The sequence below is a fragment of the Amblyomma americanum genome, chromosome 9, assembly GCF_052857255.1.
Source record: "Amblyomma americanum isolate KBUSLIRL-KWMA chromosome 9, ASM5285725v1, whole genome shotgun sequence".
Classification (NCBI taxonomy): Eukaryota; Metazoa; Arthropoda; class Arachnida; order Ixodida; family Ixodidae; genus Amblyomma; species Amblyomma americanum.
The window spans coordinates 132387954-132406211 of record NC_135505.1 but is presented as its reverse complement, the minus strand read 5'-3'; the positions used below and the strand labels follow the sequence as shown (position 1 = coordinate 132406211).

The window sequence follows — 18258 nt, the reverse complement described above, 5'->3', positions numbered from 1 at the left end:
ATAATAATACATAACGTTAAGGCTCTGTAGTTCTCGCAAACTCCGTAGTTCTCTACCTGCAGGTAGAAAACTTGCCATGTGTTCCCCATGGCAAGTAAAACCCTTTAGCAAGAGGCGGGCTTATCGCGTTGAGTCGCACGCAGCATCGTGGATGTATACTTCCGTATTTAAGAGGAAGACAAATAAAAAATAAGAAATAAAAACGGCAGGTTAAAAAAAATGGACCCAATATGAAGCACTTTTGAGGGGGCTTAGAATTCATTCAAAAGCGGCATCGGCCGCTTTTCAATGCAGACGAAACGCAAAAGGCCCCCGTGCGCGGTGCGATGTCAGTACTCGTTAGAGATCTCCAAGTTGTCGAAATTATACCAGAGCCCTCCACTACGCCACATCTTTCTCTCTTCTTTCACTCCAACCTTAATCTCTTCCCTTACAGCGCGGCTCAGGTGTTCCCAGAGATACGTGAGACAGTTACGGCGCCATTTCCTTCCCTCAAAAACCAATTTTAATTTTTTTTATGCATCGCTGTCTTCGAAGTCGCACAGAATGCGAGTTCTTGATGACACGAGTTTGGCGTCTCTTACCATTGCCACGAGGAAGTGGTAGACGGAGTTTTGGGCTCCACAGTAACCAGTCTGCCCCTTGAAATACATATAACTGAATTACGGGATAATTTTATATATCCCGTTGTTTAATTCATAAACTCATAACTCCCGACGGGGTCAAGAAGTGGCCAAAAGGAAGGCTAGAATTATCAATCTAGAATTTAACAACACAGAGAGCCCCGCTAAGTACACCTTCAGAGGCTTCAAAGACTTTATATCTCTCTAACAAAGAGGAAGCTGAGGCAAAAAGCCTGTAGCGCCTGAAGAGTCCTCAGCTTACTTGTACAGTTTGCAGTACAGTGCAGCGGTAAAACATTTGAACATTTTACAAATCAAACAAAAATTCAGTGTATTACAGATCAAAACAAAGAGAATGGGGCTCGCACATTGCACGAAACGTCATCACAGCGAACCAACAAAATATGACATAAAACAAGACTTCCCTTGGGCACAGAAAATAAAAAGATGAAGTATACAAGACTGTTCAACGGTAGTAATACTGATCAGAAACGATCTTTATTCCTCTCAGCGAAAACGCTTTTCGTCTACGAAAGTTGTGACCACAACGATCGTTTCGCGAAGACGCTGTAGTACATGCTTTCTGTCTTTCAAGCTGCCGCTATCATAACTTTGAAGGACTGGCATCCGACCGTCTTTCCTCCGTTGACAACCTTTAGCTCCATACTAATCGTCGTTGGCGCATACTGAAAGAAGTAGACAACACAAAATTTTCCTCTTGAATTCTATTCCCCACACAATTGTCGAGTCACTTTCACCGTGTCATGACCCTGATTTTCTCATTTCTTTGTTTACTCTGTAATACGTTCTCCGACAGAGGAGTAGGAGTGATTTTGATGGAACAGGATAGGTCTGCCTGGTTGTAGGCCTGGCATGATACTCCAGGTTTTCCAGATTCTCCGACAGACAGAACCTTCGGAGCAATTTGCCGTCTTACCAAGTCGCAATTACATATATCATGCACATATACTACAAAACACTGCCTAGCATGAGTATGGTTTATGTCTGCAGGTCCTGTTTATTACGGCCGTCTTGTGAGTCTTGAGTGCGTCATGTACATTTTAGCCTTCTGCGGCGAATAGTTTTTCCGTATAGCAATATTTGCTTCAAGGTGAGAAACCATGCTACTGGAAGTATTTCGGAGTGAGGCAGTCCATGACAAACGCTAAGTGTATACTAAAGTGAAAAAGTTTTAGAAACATATATGTTGGGCTGTTTTTTCGCATGCACTCCGTAATCAGCTCTACAAGGGGCGAGTGTGTGTCATTACTTGAGCTATCCTTTAGAAAATACGCACGCCCAGTTCTTTGCAACAAAGCGCACTCAGTTTTACAATCTTTAAACTAATGTTGTCAGAATAAAGGTATAGTAATTTATCTCTGAATAAAAATATAGCTATAAACATAGAACACGTGGTAGTGATTCCTTCCTCGAAACAATCCTTAGAATTAATTGCGTTTTGTTCATAATTTGTGTCCCTGATTTCTTTTTTTTTTTTGCCCGTTGTATTATGATGAGCCCGTTTTCTGCCCCACCACCCATTTAAATGTACCGAAACTTGCCCGTAAAGAATGCCCACCTGATGTCAAACCTATTCAAGCTGACGAAAGAAAAGCCCGTGCATTTGATGCCTTGGGTGATAATTACAACATTTCGTACCGCCCAAGAGCTACTGGGCTCTCAAGCAAGTAGTCCATCAGCCCATTCTATTAGACGCCTCTTTATAGCTTGTTTAAGTGCAAGATTTTGTTGCGGTAAATTTCGTATGAAATACATTCCGTGCGATACGAAATGAGTAACCCTGCATAGCTTAGAATAATGCCACCTCGCCCAGTCTGAGTAGTGTTACGTCTCGCCTTCGACGCGCGGTATAGCCGGCGCGGATGCAACGGACGCCGCGGCTTCGTTCATCGCGGCCGCAACGCCTCCCGCCAAGCGCGTCCAGGCAGGTTTCAGTGCCACGTGTCGTCGTGCGTGCGTGTGTGTGTGTGTGCATGTTTTGCCCACGCTTGTCAAAGCGCGGCAGCCGGGGAGAGGAGCTCCCCAACTGGGAGGCGAGGAGGTCTGACCGGCGCCGGCCTGGCGGACGCGCCCGTCACGCCTGAACATGTTCATGCGTCGCCGTCTTGTGGGACTCATCCCAAGCCGCTCCTTCTTGCCCTCGACTCTGAGGGTATATAAAGAGAGCTGCCCCGGACGCCAAGGAGAGACTTCGATTTCTTCCTGCGAGTAACGTGGTCGCCCTGACCGGCTGCTCTTTTGCGATGCCAGAATAAACAAGTTGTTCTGTTGCCAGTCGACTCATCCTTTGCCGGGACCTTCGGATGTTTCCTGCTTTGCCCCAGGCCGCCAGGCCAACGCTACCCTTGGGGCTTGCAACCCTTTTGCAACAACTGGTTGCCAGCGGTGAGATCCCGACAACGGAGGCCAGCAGCGAAGATATGCGTTCAACTGTATGCTGAGCAGCACAACGACCATCCGGGAGCAGTGCAACGAGCCCTGTGTGATGACTGGTTGCCTGCAGCGGAACGACTGCGCTGAATTCTTGGCTGCGAGGTTTGGTGAGTGCGGGACTTTCTTCTTCTGAGTTTTGCCAGGCTTTTGTTAGTGTCAGAAACAGAGCTGGTAATTGTGTTGTCGTTGCTGCCGGGTTAGTTTGCGGCAAGACAATAGTAGGCAGTAGAGAAAGCAGCATTCGGAGCAGCCATGGATTTGAAGTCGTTGCGCAAACCGAAATTGCTGGAGCTTGCAAGAGAGTTGGGTCTGGATGTCTCAGACAAACTCAGAAAACCAGAACTGCTAAGGGCTATTCTTGAGTTGGAGGCTGAGGATGACGAGCTGTCGGAATGCCTTGAGACCATTGAGGAGAGGGAGCAAAAAGAGAAAGACGAGCGCGAACGTAAAGAGCAAAAAGAGGAGCGCGAGCGTAAAGAGCAAAAAGAGAAAGACGAGCGCGAACGTAAAGATCAAAAAGATAAAGAGAAAGAAGAGCGCGCTTTGGAAATGAAGCGTCTCGAGGTAGAGATGGAACGCGCTCGTAATGGAAGTCAGGCACACGGTGCAGGAGAACGGGTATCGTTCAAAATGACTGACCTGATGCGGCCGTTTAAGCTTGGAGAGGACATTGGTTTGTTCCTGGTTAACTTTGAGCGAACGTGCGAGAAGCAGGGGTTCTCTCGGGAAACGTGGCCACAGCGCTTGCTCACTTTGTTACCCGCCGAGGCGGCCGACGTAGTCGCTCGCTTGAAGAGAGAGGAGGCAGAGGATTTCGACCAAGTGAAATCAAGTCTGCTAAAAAAGTACAGGCTGTCAGCGGAGGCGTTCCGTCGGAAGTTTCGGGAAAATGAAAAAGGCAGAAATGAGTCATATACAGAGTTTGCCTACAGGCTTATGTCAAACATGCAGGAGTGGCTCAAAGAAGAGAAAGCGTTTGGTGACCACGAGAAAATTCTGCAGTGTTTCGGGCTGGAACAGTTTTATAGTCGGTTACCTGAGAACGTGCGGTACTGGGTCTTGGATAGGCCAGACGTTAGTACAGTGGCTAAAGCCGCCGAGCTAGCCGAGGAGTTTGTGACGCGTCGGGCTCGCGGAGCTAAGGACGGTCAAAAGGGTGAATTTGGCTCCAAGTCTGAGAGGCCGAAGTTCACACCCATGAGAGCAAGGGGGGACACGCGTAGTGCGGATGCGAGTGAAAGCAGTCCGACCGAACGTAAGGAGACGGCGGCAGCCGAAGCCGAACGCAGAAAGCGGTTCGAGAGGAGGCAAGCGCGCGTGTGTTATACGTGCCAGAAGCCGGGTCACTTTTCGGCGCAGTGTCCAGAAACAAAAAGAGAAGTCGTGTGTTTGTCATTATGTAGCACTGACGAGAACATGAAGCTTCTCGAGCCTTACATGCGAGACTTCCTCGTGAACGGGAAAGAGTGCCGAGTGCTTCGTGATTCCGCAGCTACAATGGATGTAGTTCACCCCTCTTACGTAGAACCCGATATGTTCACGGGCGAGTGCGCATGGATCAAGCAAGCCGTGGAAGCTCACAGCGTGTGTCTGCCCATAGCAAAAGTGCTTATTGAAGGACCTTTCGGAGCAATTGAGACGGAGGCCGCAGTGTCATCTATGCTGCCCCCCCAGTACCCGTACCTATTTTCGAACAGGTCCGATCACCTCCTGCGCGAGAAGGGGCTTTTGTTTGGTGAGGCTAGCGTTCAGGCCTTAACCAGATCGAGAGTTCGGGAGCTCGCTGCAAAGGCGGTAGTTGCGGGGCCGACGTTGTCGAACAATGAGAAAGGGTCGGAGGCGCAGCAAGCTGATACTCAGAGCACGTCCGAACTGAATAAAATTGAGCCTGTAGCGCTGAAGGCACCAAGTACTGAAGAGGAAACGCCCGACACGGGAAAGTTAGAAGAGCTATCTGCAGATTTGCTCATCGCGCCTACGTCCGATGGACTTAATAGGTTGCTAAAAGTCAGCCGGTCGGCTTTGATAGCCGAGCAAAAAAAGGATGGCAGCCTAGAAAACATGCGCTGCAATGTCAAGGAAGGTATCGCCAAGAAAAATGTTCGTTTTGTGGAAAGAGGTGGGGTCTTGTACCGGAAGTATCTAGACCGCAGGGGAGTCGAATTCGATCAGCTGATCGTGCCTCAGTGCTACCGTCAGGATCTGTTGCGCTTGTCGCATGGCGGTTCGTGGTCCGGACACCTAGGAGTTAAGAAGACTAAGGACCGTCTCTTGCAAGAGTACTATTGGCCAGGGTGTTTTCGTGACGTAGAACACTTTGTGAGGACATGTGACACCTGTCAGCGGGTTGGCAAACCAGGGGACAAATCGAGGGCGCCGTTGAAGTTGGTACCCATCATTACGGAGCCTTTTAGACGGCTCGTTATTGATACAGTGGGACCTCTGCCGGTAACAGCCACGGGGTACAGACACATTTTGACTGTGATCTGCCCAGCGACAAAGTTCCCTGAAGCAGTGCCTCTTAAAGAACTCAGCTCAGTTGAGATAGTCAATGCACTACTGTCCATATTTGCGCGAGTTGGTTTTCCTGAGGAAATCCAGTCAGATCAGGGCACAGTGTTTACCAGCGCTTTGACGACAGCCTTTCTCGAAAGGTGTGGGGTAAAGCTGTTACACAGCTCAGTGTACCACCCACAGTCGAATTCCGTTGAGAAGCTCCACTCCGTCATGAAGCGCGTGTTGAGAGCATTGTGTTTTGAGCAACAAAGTGATTGGGAGCTGTGTCTGCCTGGGGTGATGTTTGCATTAAGGGCCGCGCCGCATGCGGCTACGGGGTTTTCGCCAGCTGAGCTGGTGTACGGTCGCTCGCTGCGGTCTCCGCTTCGCATGCTTCGAGACTCGTGGGAAGGCAGGGGCGACGACCCAGTCGTGGTCGAGTACGTTCTTAGTCTCCTCGAACGCTTAAGAAGGGCACAGGAGTTGTCAGGTGAAGCAATGGCAAAGGCCCAGCTGAGGGCCAAGGTTTATTATGATCGGACAGCCAGGGCCCGTCGTTTTGAGGAGGGCGATGAGGTAATGGTATTGCGCACATCGCTAAAAAACAAACTCGACGTGCAGTGGGAGGGCCCAGCACGGATTGTTCAAAAACTGTCGGATGTTAACTACGTGGTGAGTCTGCCAGGAAAGCGGAAAGCACAGCAAGTTTACCACTGTAATCTGCTCAAACCCTATAGACAACGGGAAGCAGTGGTGTGTATGATGGTAAACGTTCCCGAAGAGCTTCCGGTCGAGCTTCCGGGACTAAGCTCAGTGACGAACAGGGAAGACACTGATCAGGTCATTAGTGACTTAATCATTAAAGCACCGCTGTCGCCTGAGCAGAAAACCGAACTACACCAACTCTTACAAGAGTTTCAAGGTCAGTTCTCTGAGAGGCCTGGTAGGACTTCTGTCCTTACTCATAATATAGAACTTACCTCCCCAGAGCCAGTACGATCCAAGGCGTACCGGGTGTCACCCCGCCAGCGCGATATTATAGAGGCTGAGGTAAAGAAAATGCTACAGCTCGGTGTTATTGAGGCGGGTGAGAGTGATTATACCTCCCCTTTGATTTTAGTTGAGGTACCGGGCAAGGAACCTCGTCCTTGCGTCGACTACCGCAGGCTTAATTCCATCACTAAGGATCAAATTTATCCGATCCCTAACATCGAGGAGCGCCTTGAGAAAGTTAGTAGCGCTCAGTTTATTTCCACCCTAGATCTTGTCAGGGGTTATTGGCAGGTTCCACTTACAGAAGAGGCTAGTAGGTATGCGGCGTTCATTTCACCAATGGGAACATTCCGTCCTAAAGTTTTGAGTTTTGGTTTGAAGAACGCGCCATACTGCTTTTCAAGCCTCATGGACAAAGTGTTGCGGGGACAGGAAGAATTCGCTTTACCGTATTTAGACGACGTAGCGATATTCTCTGCATCCTGGTCTGAGCATATGGCACACTTGCGGGCAGTGCTAACCCGCCTGCGCGAAGCGGGCTTGACAGTCAAGGCTCCCAAGTGCCAATTAGCACAGGCCGAGGTTGTCTACCTCGGTCACGTGATTGGACAGGGTCGTCGCCGCCCCTCTGAAATAAAGGTGGCCGCTGTGCGAGACTTCCCGCAACCGCGCACGAAGACCGATATTCGGTCGTTCTTGGGTGTCGCCGGCTACTATCAGAGGTACATCCCCAGGTACTCCGATATCGCGGCTCCCCTGACGGATGCTCTAAGAAAAACAGAGCCCCAAACAGTCGTCTGGAGCGAGACAAAGGAGAGAGCTTTTAGCGCCCTAAAGAGCGCCCTAACAAGCCAGCCTGTGCTACGATCGCCAGACTATACCAAAGGGTTCGTTGTTCAGTGCGATGCTAGTGAGCGAGGCATGGGCGTTGTACTGTGCCAAAGGGACAATGGAGAAGTGGAACACCCCGTCCTGTATGCTAGTCGTAAGCTGACCTGTCGTGAGCAGGCGTACAGCGCCACCGAGAAAGAGTGTGCGTGTCTCGTGTGGGCCGTTCAGAAATTGTCATGCTACCTAGCCGGCTCGAGGTTTATCATTGAGACGGATCACTGCCCTCTCCAATGGCTGCAGACCATATCTCCCAAAAATGGCCGCCTCCTGCGCTGGAGCCTCGCTTTGCAACAATATTCCTTTGAGGTGCGTTACAAAAAGGGGAGTCTCAACGGTAACGCCGATGGCTTAAGTCGAAGCCCCTAACTTGGGAATCCGCCTCAAAGTAGTTGGTTACTGATGTTTTCTTCCTGAGGCAGGATTTTTAACATATTGCTTTTGTTTAGTGTTTCAAAGTGATTATGTGCTTTCTAGTGCAATTTTCCAATTTGTGGACGCGTTCTGAGTGCTGCTTGACTACTGTAAGGAACTAGGCAGTAGTATAAAAGGGGAAAGAGCCTGGCAGAGCTTAGTGAGGGTTGTCTCGTGCTTGCTGACTGAGCGGTTGCGTTTCGGCGTAGTTCTAACGCTTGCTGGGAACGAGCACAAAAATGGCAACTCTCCCGAAGTGACTTTGCAGTGTCCTATGTGATCCTGAACCCGAGAACGAGGCCTTCTCTGTGCGCTGCGCTCAAGCAACGTCGAGGGACGATCGGTTTCGATTACGAGCATCGTCGAGCGACATCCCTCTGGACAGCGGATGCAGTCCCCTGACCATCGGGATCTCCTTCTCCCGGCGGGGCGGTCTGTTACGTCTCGCCTTCGACGCGCGGTATAGCCGGCGCGGATGCAACGGACGCCGCGGCTTCGTTCATCGCGGCCGCAACGCCTCCCGCCAAGCGCGTCCAGGCAGGTTTCAGTGCCACGTGTCGTCGTGCGTGCGTGTGTGTGTGTGTGCATGTTTTGCCCACGCTTGTCAAAGCGCGGCAGCCGGGGAGAGGAGCTCCCCAACTGGGAGGCGAGGAGGTCTGACCGGCGCCGGCCTGGCGGACGCGCCCGTCACGCCTGAACATGTTCATGCGTCGCCGTCTTGTGGGACTCATCCCAAGCCGCTCCTTCTTGCCCTCGACTCTGAGGGTATATAAAGAGAGCTGCCCCGGACGCCAAGGAGAGACTTCGATTTCTTCCTGCGAGTAACGTGGTCGCCCTGACCGGCTGCTCTTTTGCGATGCCAGAATAAACAAGTTGTTCTGTTGCCAGTCGACTCATCCTTTGCCGGGACCTTCGGATGTTTCCTGCTTTGCCCCAGGCCGCCAGGCCAACGCTACCCTTGGGGCTTGCAACCCTTTTGCAACAGTAGCTAGACTGAAAGATGCTCGGTTTGCTGTAGGTCAATGCTGTGCGGGCCTTACAGCACCGCTAGTACTTCTAAGAATTACACCGCTGAGGTGGACATTTCCTCATAACATGGAAGATCTTTGACACGCTTGCAAAGCAATACAACCCATGCTGCAAGGTTTCATTCATACGGGTGCCTTATACTTTTGAAAAACCCTTTACCTTGGAAAATAATGTGAAGCCACCCAATGCAAATTTCACTATCTCTTGTCCCCGACCCTTCCCACAAAAACAGAATAAAAAAAATGTCAGTGGCTTAACACGGCTAACCCTGGAATTCAGCTAAAAGCGAGGAAGATTGCTAAGCGTCTGAGGCTTACCCATGGCAGCTCCGCTACACGCTCGCGACAGCCGTTCCATAGGCCGGGTGTCCCAGCTAATTTGAGCCAAAGGTTAAAAATAAATTATTAGAGAAAGGTGAGTGAAACCAGTGGCATATTGGTGACAGCCACCTTGCGCATCATATACAATTTTTTGTTTCGCAATTTATACTTTAATGAAGTTGAATTATATAAATTAATAAATATTGATTTTAGACAACAAATTGCATTTGAAGAGTTGTCGACCAACTTCATTAAATTTTCAGTTAAATGCGAAACAAAAAATTGTCTGTGGTGCGCAAGGTGGCTGTCACCAATATGCAACTGGTTTCAGTCACCTGTCCCTAATACCTTATTTTTTAACTCTTGGCTCAAGTTAGCTGGGACACCCGGTATACCCACACGACCACGTGGCCATGAAGTGGAATCACATGGTCTTACGACACCCCATCGGATGTAATTACGTGGCTTCACATCAGCCCATCGGATATTCTTAAGGTCAACCAAAAGGTCACTCAATGTCATAGGTGAACTCAAGGTCAGTGGTTGAAAGTCAAAGGTCAGCTAAAAATCGTGGGTCAAGGTCAGGGGTGAAGGGTTAGACACCATAACTGTACCCCATGTGGTCATACACGGCTAACGTGGTTGAGCTTAAGGTCGTTCAAGGTCATTCCCCGGTCTACGCGACGGCTGTTTTACCTAGAGTAGTGAATCTTTTCGCTTCAAAAAGCAGGTGTCTCTGATTATGAGCTTTTTTTTCGTATTCAGTGCCACATATCCATCAGCTTCAATTAGATTTAAACATTTTTTTTTTACTATTTGGAAGGAGGAGAGCGAATAGAATGGTGTTAACGAGGCTATTTTTCTTTCATGATAGAAATACTGTTCTTCTGAACACTTACGCCAATAACGAGTTGTACGATAGGATTTAGCTCGGCTCGAATAGATTCTTGCGCCGTGATTGCGGGCACAGGGCACCGGTTCTCCCAAGGCTTAGCCAGCTCTTGCTCCGCACTGGTCGTTCCTCCGCAGAGTTTGTATGTGCTGAAGAGAGCAAGAAATTTCCACTTATAGTTAGACATGATGGCACATCGTAGACGCACTCACAGACTTGAAACGCGTTAACAAACATATAGAGACAGTCGTGCTGATCTACAAGGAAAGGCAAGGAGACCGGGTGCATGCGCGTTCCTCTGCCCCGCTACTTCGCACTTATGAAAAAGGAAGGGGAGGAGGAAAAGTTATGGTTGGGGACGATTACGACGAAATAGAGAAGTGCATCATCATTGTTGTGGGAAGAGAGCCCGTACTTTAAAGCTGATGAAATGTAAACTCGCCACAATGGGAGGAAGCTCGCATACATCTGGTCCTTTGCAAGCACGCAACCTGTACACATTTCTTACTGTGCAAATAGTTTGTGTACATTACCTCTCCCCCTATCCTCTCCTCCTGCCCCCTCACCTCTTTCATTTCATTTCTCCCTTGTACCTGCTATCCTTGATTTCCGCTGCCCCGGCTCAGGTGCTTCAGTATCGATGTCAGTTGCAGGGGCTAGCAAAAATATTTTCCTTTCTTATTATCATTTTATTAACACCACTTACTACTACTACTACTACTACTACTACTACTACTACTACTACTACTACTACTACTACTACTACCTTATTATCCGACTAACATCTCCCTTCTAGCTTATTGACATGAAGGGGTGGTACAAATCTTATTACACATTGCATTTATGGCAATGATTATCACTTCGCCACAAATATTCGGTTGCTGGGCTGTCTCAGTTGAGATTTTCTTTCCTGCAAACGCTTGAAAAAAAAAAGGCTTAATGCATCGACTGATAACCGTGTCTGCAATTTCATTTCGTTTCGTTTTTATTTTCTTAAAGAACACTTTTCAGGGGCATTTCGTAAGGAGACTGAATTTGTCAAAATGATGTGAATGATATGTACACCGTCTAAGATAATATCCTGCAAAGGGGACCTGCACTACTGATTCAGCGTCCTATTATAACACATTCAGCTCGTGCAGTGCGTCCCCACCAGATTGTTGACAAATGACGCTATCCTATGTGTCTCGTTCTGTTCAAGAACGTGTTGGCCTTGGAGGATTTTATTTTAGGGTTTTGGCACTCCCTTTTATACAACAAAACATCTTCTGCAATGACGCTCTTTGATCAAGCTGATCGTGTGCCTATAAAATCCACCGTCGTCCTTTTCTGCTTTATGCATACGAAAAACATGCTTAGTGGCACAAGCACCCTCGCTCGGCGGTGCTTCTTCTGCAGACAGTGGTGAGAGCAACGTTACAATGGCAACGGTGACTACGCAGCCTTCTTAGGCGGGGAGCCGCTTCAGTGACTAAAAGGTTAGAAAAAAGAAAAGTAAGAACTTGGTGGAGGGTGCCAAAGATAATTCATCATTTTTATGGTCCAATTGTCTTGAGTCAGGAGAAAAAGATTGGCAGTGGCTTAACTTGGCTAACCCTGGAATTCACAGAAAAGCAAGAACGCTTGCTAAGCGTCTGAGGCTTGTCCATGGCAGCTCCGCTGCACGCTCGCGACAGCCGTTCCATATACATATACTCACACGACCACGTGGCTATGACATGTTATCACATGGTCTTACGACACCCCCATCGGATGTCATAACATGGCTTCACATCACCCCATCGGATGTTCTCAAGGTGAAAGGTCAAACCGGAAGGATATCCACTATCAAGGTCAACTAAAGGTCGTGGGTCAAGGTCAGGGGACAAGGATTCGGCGCTATAACTGTGCCACATATGGTCTTACACGGCTAACGTGGTTGGGTTGAAGGTCGTTCAAGGTCATTCTCGGGCCTACGCGACGACTGCTTTACCTAGCGTAGTAAAGCTTCTCGCTTCAGAACACTACTAAGGCATCCCCCATTAGGCGTAGCAACGATTTCAGACCATTTCTTGTATCATACCTAGAGGTTTTCTGAGGTCTCTACAAAACTTGATGTGTCATGTCCTACAAACTGCGAAGTGTGCGATTGAAGATAACGTACCACGAACCGACGTCACTTATGCAGCTGATCCGGGAGCCGCTCTCCTTGAGCATGGTGATTTCCAAGGAGGGGTTCCATCTCAGTGATTCGCCAACTTCGAGCGTTACGTTCACGACCATGATTTGTCCAATTTTTGCGTTTGTGATGCTGACGTCGCTCACCTTTAGTTTGCCGGAACCTGTTGGACATGACAAATAAGAAACAGGAATCATCAACCGCGCCCCAGTTCTAAATTATGTTGTGCACTCTCTTAACGATCTTCTGTTTTTTTCACTGACAGGCACACATCATACAAGTTGCTGACATCTTTTTAATTCCTAGCGTTTGCACGCGCTTATCGCAGCGCTCTCATTACGGATGTAAGAACGTTTGATACACACACCTGCTGGCTATCTCGTTCCCCTTTCGTTTCTTGTTATATCATGCTTAATGTATGTTCAATTGTACTTGGTCCTTATGCGCCTCTTAATGATTACATTTTAGAGCTGCACCTAAATGTCACGACGCTTATCGTCAATGATGCAAAGCAGTGTCGGGACCACTCCAGCTTCCTTGTTGGTTGCGCATGGGTTCTTGCCACTGTCCTTTGCTTTTTGCTGACCTGCTTTTCGCAAAATCTTGTCATAATTACATATTTCGCAGTACTGAGACTTTCCTAAATGAGCTAATAATCCCACGCGTGTGCTGGTTATCACACAGGTGAGTGATGCCTTGCACAGCCTGAATGCACTTGCCGTGACCTTCAAGCGCGCTACTTTATTTAGGGGGGGGGGGGGGGGGGGGGGGGTATCACAATCAGCCCAAACGAGAGGAAAAAATAGGTAGTGTTGTAGGCCTGTCATGTATATTTGTAGGCGTGGTTTTTTATCCCTCACGAGAGGCGCTACGCTATTACACGTTGTTCAGAACTCGTCGCCATAGAATAGACTGGTACAACAGACTTCGATGGTTGCTATGGCTTGCATCGGGTAAGTAAACCTTTTGGGCGGCTTCTTCAGTTTTATATATCATGCACTTACTCGCCTACGAAATGTTGCACTTTGGCGAACTCCTGGGGTCTCTCGTAACAGTTACTCATTGCAACATGCGGGATTCTCTTTCGATTATAGGGGTTTGAGCTCAACTAGGTTGCCTGGGCATAATTTTGTCCGTGCTGCTTGACGTTGAGCTGAATCAAAAAACTAAATTTACGGAAGCAACCAGTTTCATAAGTACACTTTTTTTCATTACCAATTTTACACAGACCTCTTGAAGTTGGGGTGAACTCCGGCCCTAGTCCTTTCAAAATTCATAACTTTCACGGATGTACAAATGCTCCACAGCACGGCTTAAAATCACTCTCTTTGGGTTTTTGTTTATTTATTTATTTATTTATTTATTTATTTATTTATTTATTTATTTATTTATTTATTTATTTATTTATTTATTTATTTATTTATTTATTTATTTATTTATTTATTCAAATACCCTCAGGGCCCGAAGGCATTAAAGAGGGTAGCGGGAAAGACATATGTTGAGTAAGATACAGGAAAGCAGAAAAACAAATAGAAGAAATGATAACGTGGCGAAAAATGAACAAAACAACACACAAAATTAAAGCAAAGGAAGGCAAAGGGAGAACAATAACAAATCCTCCCCCCCCCCTTCCAAAAAAAAAGGAAAACATTTCCGGCAGACAGCAATAAGACAGCGTAAACGAACGCAAAACAATATTGACTAAAATCTACAAATAAAGATTACATAGGGCACTCTTAAAAGAACTTGGCTTAGAAATATCGACAATGTGACTGGGAAGGTGGTTCCAACTGTCAGAAGTGTAGGGGACAAAAGAAGAAAAAGCGTGTTTAGTATGGCATGACGGAACACCTACTTTGCGAAGATCAATGCGGCCTGAAACATATGTTGGGGTAGTTAGTAGCCGGCTCTTAAGGACAGGATTGTAATAATAGATCTTATAAAGTAGGCATAAGCGAGAAATTTTTCTGCCGAGTTAAAGCGGTGGCAATGATAAGTAGTTTTCATAACGGTAAGGCTGGAGAAACGTGACGAAGGGTTTTGAACAGATTCGATTTCAGACGCTAATGATGACAGGTCCGGGTCCCAGACAGATGCTGTATATTCCAATTCAGGCCGAACAAGTGTTTTATAAAGAAACAATTTTATTGAAGTAGAAGAAAGGGATTAGTTTCTACGCAGGTACCCCAACATGCGGTTAGCGTTGTTAGTAATAAATTCCACATGCAGTTTCCAAGAAAGGTTAGAAGTTATGTGTACACCAGGTTACTTATTCGAAGACCCGGTTACGCGAAATGAGCTCGCTGAACCGGTTGTGGCAGAGGCCAGTTTATACATTCAGAATTGGTCGTCTAGTTCACTTTGATTTTGCTAAGTCGTAGTTCTTGATGTACATTATGGAGGGAGACTATATCGATTTTGACATCGCGAAGGGGCAAGGGGGCTATGTGGTACTCTTTAGTGAAAGGCTATCTGGTATACTGTCAGCCATTTAGTGTTGTTTAGCGTGCACTGACATCTCACACCACACGGGAACATTTCCCTCTCGCGTCCGTTGAAATGCAGATACCGTGGCCAGCGTTTCAACTCGCTACCCTGGGTTCACTGACTGAATGCCGCAACCGCTCAGTCATCAAGGGCACTTCCTTTTTTCTTAATTGTTCGCCCTATTCGGAAATATCGCAGAGTGAAGAGATAGTGACGCCACTTCAGCGCATGCTTTGCTAATAAATAGAAATCGACCGACATCAAGAGCCCAGCGTACACGCGGACAAAATTCGATCTGTGTACAAGTTCAGCCGCATCTAAACTACTCACAGGGGTTGGACGCAGAACAAACAATGGGTGTAATGACTACTTTTTTCTTCATCTAAATGTAGCTAAGCAATAAAGGGCGCCGGAAAATAGTGCGCACACAATATTTGTGGTCGCGAAATAGTCGGAAGATTGAAACGGTCTGTAAATTATGAGAAGGAGACGATTACCGTGCCCATTTTAGGACATTGTGTTTTTTTCGGGTATGGCGCTCAAAGCAGACGGTAGCTCCTGCAATAACGCTGTGTCACGGACAGGCCCCAGAGTTCACTAATTTCATGCTTACTTTCGACGAAAAAATAGCAGAAGGTTTAGCACAGCTGAGGGCGAAACATCGTACAGTAGCATTTGTTACTGGGGGCACTTTAGGTCCTTGCGTGCTAAAGGTATTTAACATGACAGCCTTTACCAGGACGGCATTCATCATGAAGTCCTTCACCCTAAAGGCCTTTGGGTGAAGTTCTGAGTAAACACCTATAGGACCTAAGACAGGTGAGGGCCTGCCAGGTGTGCACGCCTGGCAGGTTGCCCACGATCCGGTCACAGGTGAGCTGCCTGACACGAAGCAGGCTTGAGGGACGTACTTACACACGTATGTCCGGAATCAGACAATGCGACTAGTAGTGTTACTGCACTAATAAGTGCAGGCTATCATCGCTACGGCGCTTAAGGATATGAAATAAGGTTGCACACTTACTAGAACACGATGTCAGTGTTGGCCTTTGCACTGAAGCTGTGGCCAGGGGAGAGCCTGACAACACGAGTACCACCAATGCCTGCAGCATGTCTCCGCTTCTTGCTACGAGTGCCTGAAAAAATCCGCTACTTTAGTCCTGCATGCTACACTCGGCATTATTTATACCGCTCTCCTGTGCCCGCCGCACAGGTTGCTCAAAAATAGAATAAAATATAAAAATTGCAAAAACAAGATGCGCAGCATCCAGCAATGTTTAGTCTGCTGAACGTTGCTGATGCAGAGCACTCAAGTGAGTACGTCGGATCGAGCTCCAAGTCCGCCTTGCCTTGTGCGTTTCTTGCGTTTGCATGGAACAATGAACGCACGTGAAATCCGCTGCGTTTTTAATTGAGAAAAAAAAACCTGCGCTAAGCGTATTTGGCGTCAAGGGCGTGTCAGCTGCAGGGGTGAATTCATGTCGAAATTTATTACGAGTAAGTCACCTGATATCTTACTTAAGGGTAACAGAGTGGATTCCGAGTGATAGCAAGCGTGCAAAGAGCGGCAGGAGGTTCGGTGGGCGGATGAGATTGAGAAGTTTGCGGGCATACGGTGGACGCCGCTGGCAAAGGACGGGGTTAATTTGAGAGACGTGGGAGAGGGATTTAATTGCATGCAGTGGGCACAGTCAGGCTGATGATGATGATGAGCTGCGATCTGTAGCATTTTCTGATGTCTCAAGACAGTGCGTTTGATATTTCTTGTTGATAAAAGTTGGGTGCTTACGAAGGATTAAGTTGTGAACTCACTGAAATGAACAAGCTCCTTGAAAGCGGTTTTCCCGAGGCCATTGCCTTTGAGGGAATCGATTGATAACTTGGCATATGTAGGCTACTATGGAGCACCATGAGCGAAATAATTAGTTCACAGTTAACTCTTACTCTGGATGCGACGAAATATAAGTCCTGGGATTATTAAAAGTGGTGTCAGATGTGAAGAAGCCATTTCAATTGTGATAACTTTGTCGCAGCATTTCTTACGATTTGATGGCCTTTTTTTTTTTTGGAAGTACACCAAACAACACCAGCGAGCACTACTTCGCCTCACCCTGAAGATAACTAAGTTATCTTCAGTTAAGAGGAAGATAACTAAGTTATCTTGCTCATAACTTGACAGTAACTGCACCTAACTGGTAATTGAAGTAGCTATCTTATCGGCGAGATAACAGAGTGACTACTTGTCGTCGAATTCAAAATGAACCGAGACCCACGCAACTTGTATAAAGGTGACAGAGAAGTAAGCGAACCAGACATACCAATGAGACATACCAAGACGATAGGTAGAAAATAAGTTTTAACAGCTTTTCACAGTTACACTTAGCTGTCTAATATCATATATTGCTTATATGTATCTATGTTCCTGTGCATGTAAGCATGTAAAAATTTGCAAATATTCAACGGTACTCAACTTGTCATAGGTAACGCGTCTACAAATTTTGTTAAAATGCATTTGCTCACAACATTAGTTGCCAGTAAGCGGAGTAACGATGAAGTATAACTAGCACCAGTATTATTACTCAAGGGCAGTAATAACTTAGGGACTGTAGTAATATTGCCACGCGCCTGTCCCGGGCCATCTCCGCGTTTAACACTATTATTTTCTTTTGTTCAAATAAATGTCACAATCTTGTACCATGTCGCATCACAGAACAACTTTAACCAGTCCACGTTGCCTCCTAAACCGTCTCTAGCTAAAAAAGGCGCGTATATCTTGTTCTTGCTCGCTTTGCAGGCAGCTGAGCGTACTGTTTATTTTTATTTTACTCCCTGGTTGGTGGCAGAAGTTGCAAAATTTCTGCTGTTAACAAGTGATTCCGCGAAAAATTTGATACTTTACACGCTGGCAAGGTTAAAATTGAATGCGCCGCATCAGTCTTATTATCCCGCTCGGATGTTGTTGAGAGTACTGCAATGGCTGTCGTCATGCGAAGCCCGCCAAACAGAAAACAGAAAAACTGAGGAACACAAAAAATGTGAAACAACAGCTGATGAAGGACCCAGCGTTAACAAGCGCTGAAATCGAGCAAATTTTCATCGACAGCTAAAGCGTGCATATACAACCCCCCCCCCCCCCAAAAAAAAAGTTTCCCATAAAGACAGTAAATATTTTGGCAGTCAGCCGTTTCCTCGACGTTTGGAACAATACGCGTCTAGACATGACGTCACTTGAGTGTACTAATCTATAAATGGTGTATCTCCCGCCCTACCTTACCTCGTGGTTAGCCTTCTGCTTTGCGAGTGCATACTTAATTTGTACTTCCTGTGTATCTTAGTTTACAGAGATTTTGCAGGCTATGTGGACACAAAGCCAGTGGCTACAGGCAGGTTGAGATAAATATATTGGCCTGAAATTATTCCACCTGATTAAAACTTGCACACAGAGCAGCCATTTTTGCTCAAAAAACATGTACCAAAAAAACATAAATATGGATCCTCTAAAAG

General features: G+C 47.0%; 1 protein-coding gene across 1 annotated transcript; it reads right to left on the bottom strand.

The window, feature by feature from the left end:
- Nucleotides 1-1213: 1213 nt before the first annotated feature.
- On the bottom strand, nucleotides 1214-15866 carry LOC144103688 (uncharacterized). The gene is made up of 4 exons (XM_077636347.1): nucleotides 15779-15866; nucleotides 12253-12430; nucleotides 10117-10258; nucleotides 1214-1309 (listed from the first exon to the last, which is right to left on the bottom strand). The coding sequence occupies exons 1-4, from the start codon at nucleotides 15864-15866 to the stop codon at nucleotides 1214-1216; spliced, it is 504 nt and encodes a 167-aa protein (XP_077492473.1).
- Between the last annotated feature and the right edge of the window lie 2392 nt (nucleotides 15867-18258).

Coding starts and splice junctions, on each gene's coding strand:
- LOC144103688 (XM_077636347.1), bottom strand. CDS start 15,866: ATGCTGCAGGCATTGGTGGTACTCGTGTTGTCAGGCTCTCCCCTGGCC. Junction 12,431..15,778: donor AACACTGACATCGTGTTCTA/GTAAGTGTGCAA, acceptor CATGTCCAACAG/GTTCCGGCAAACTAAAGGTG. Junction 10,259..12,252: donor ATAAGTGACGTCGGTTCGTG/GTACGTTATCTT, acceptor TGCTCTCTTCAG/CACATACAAACTCTGCGGAG.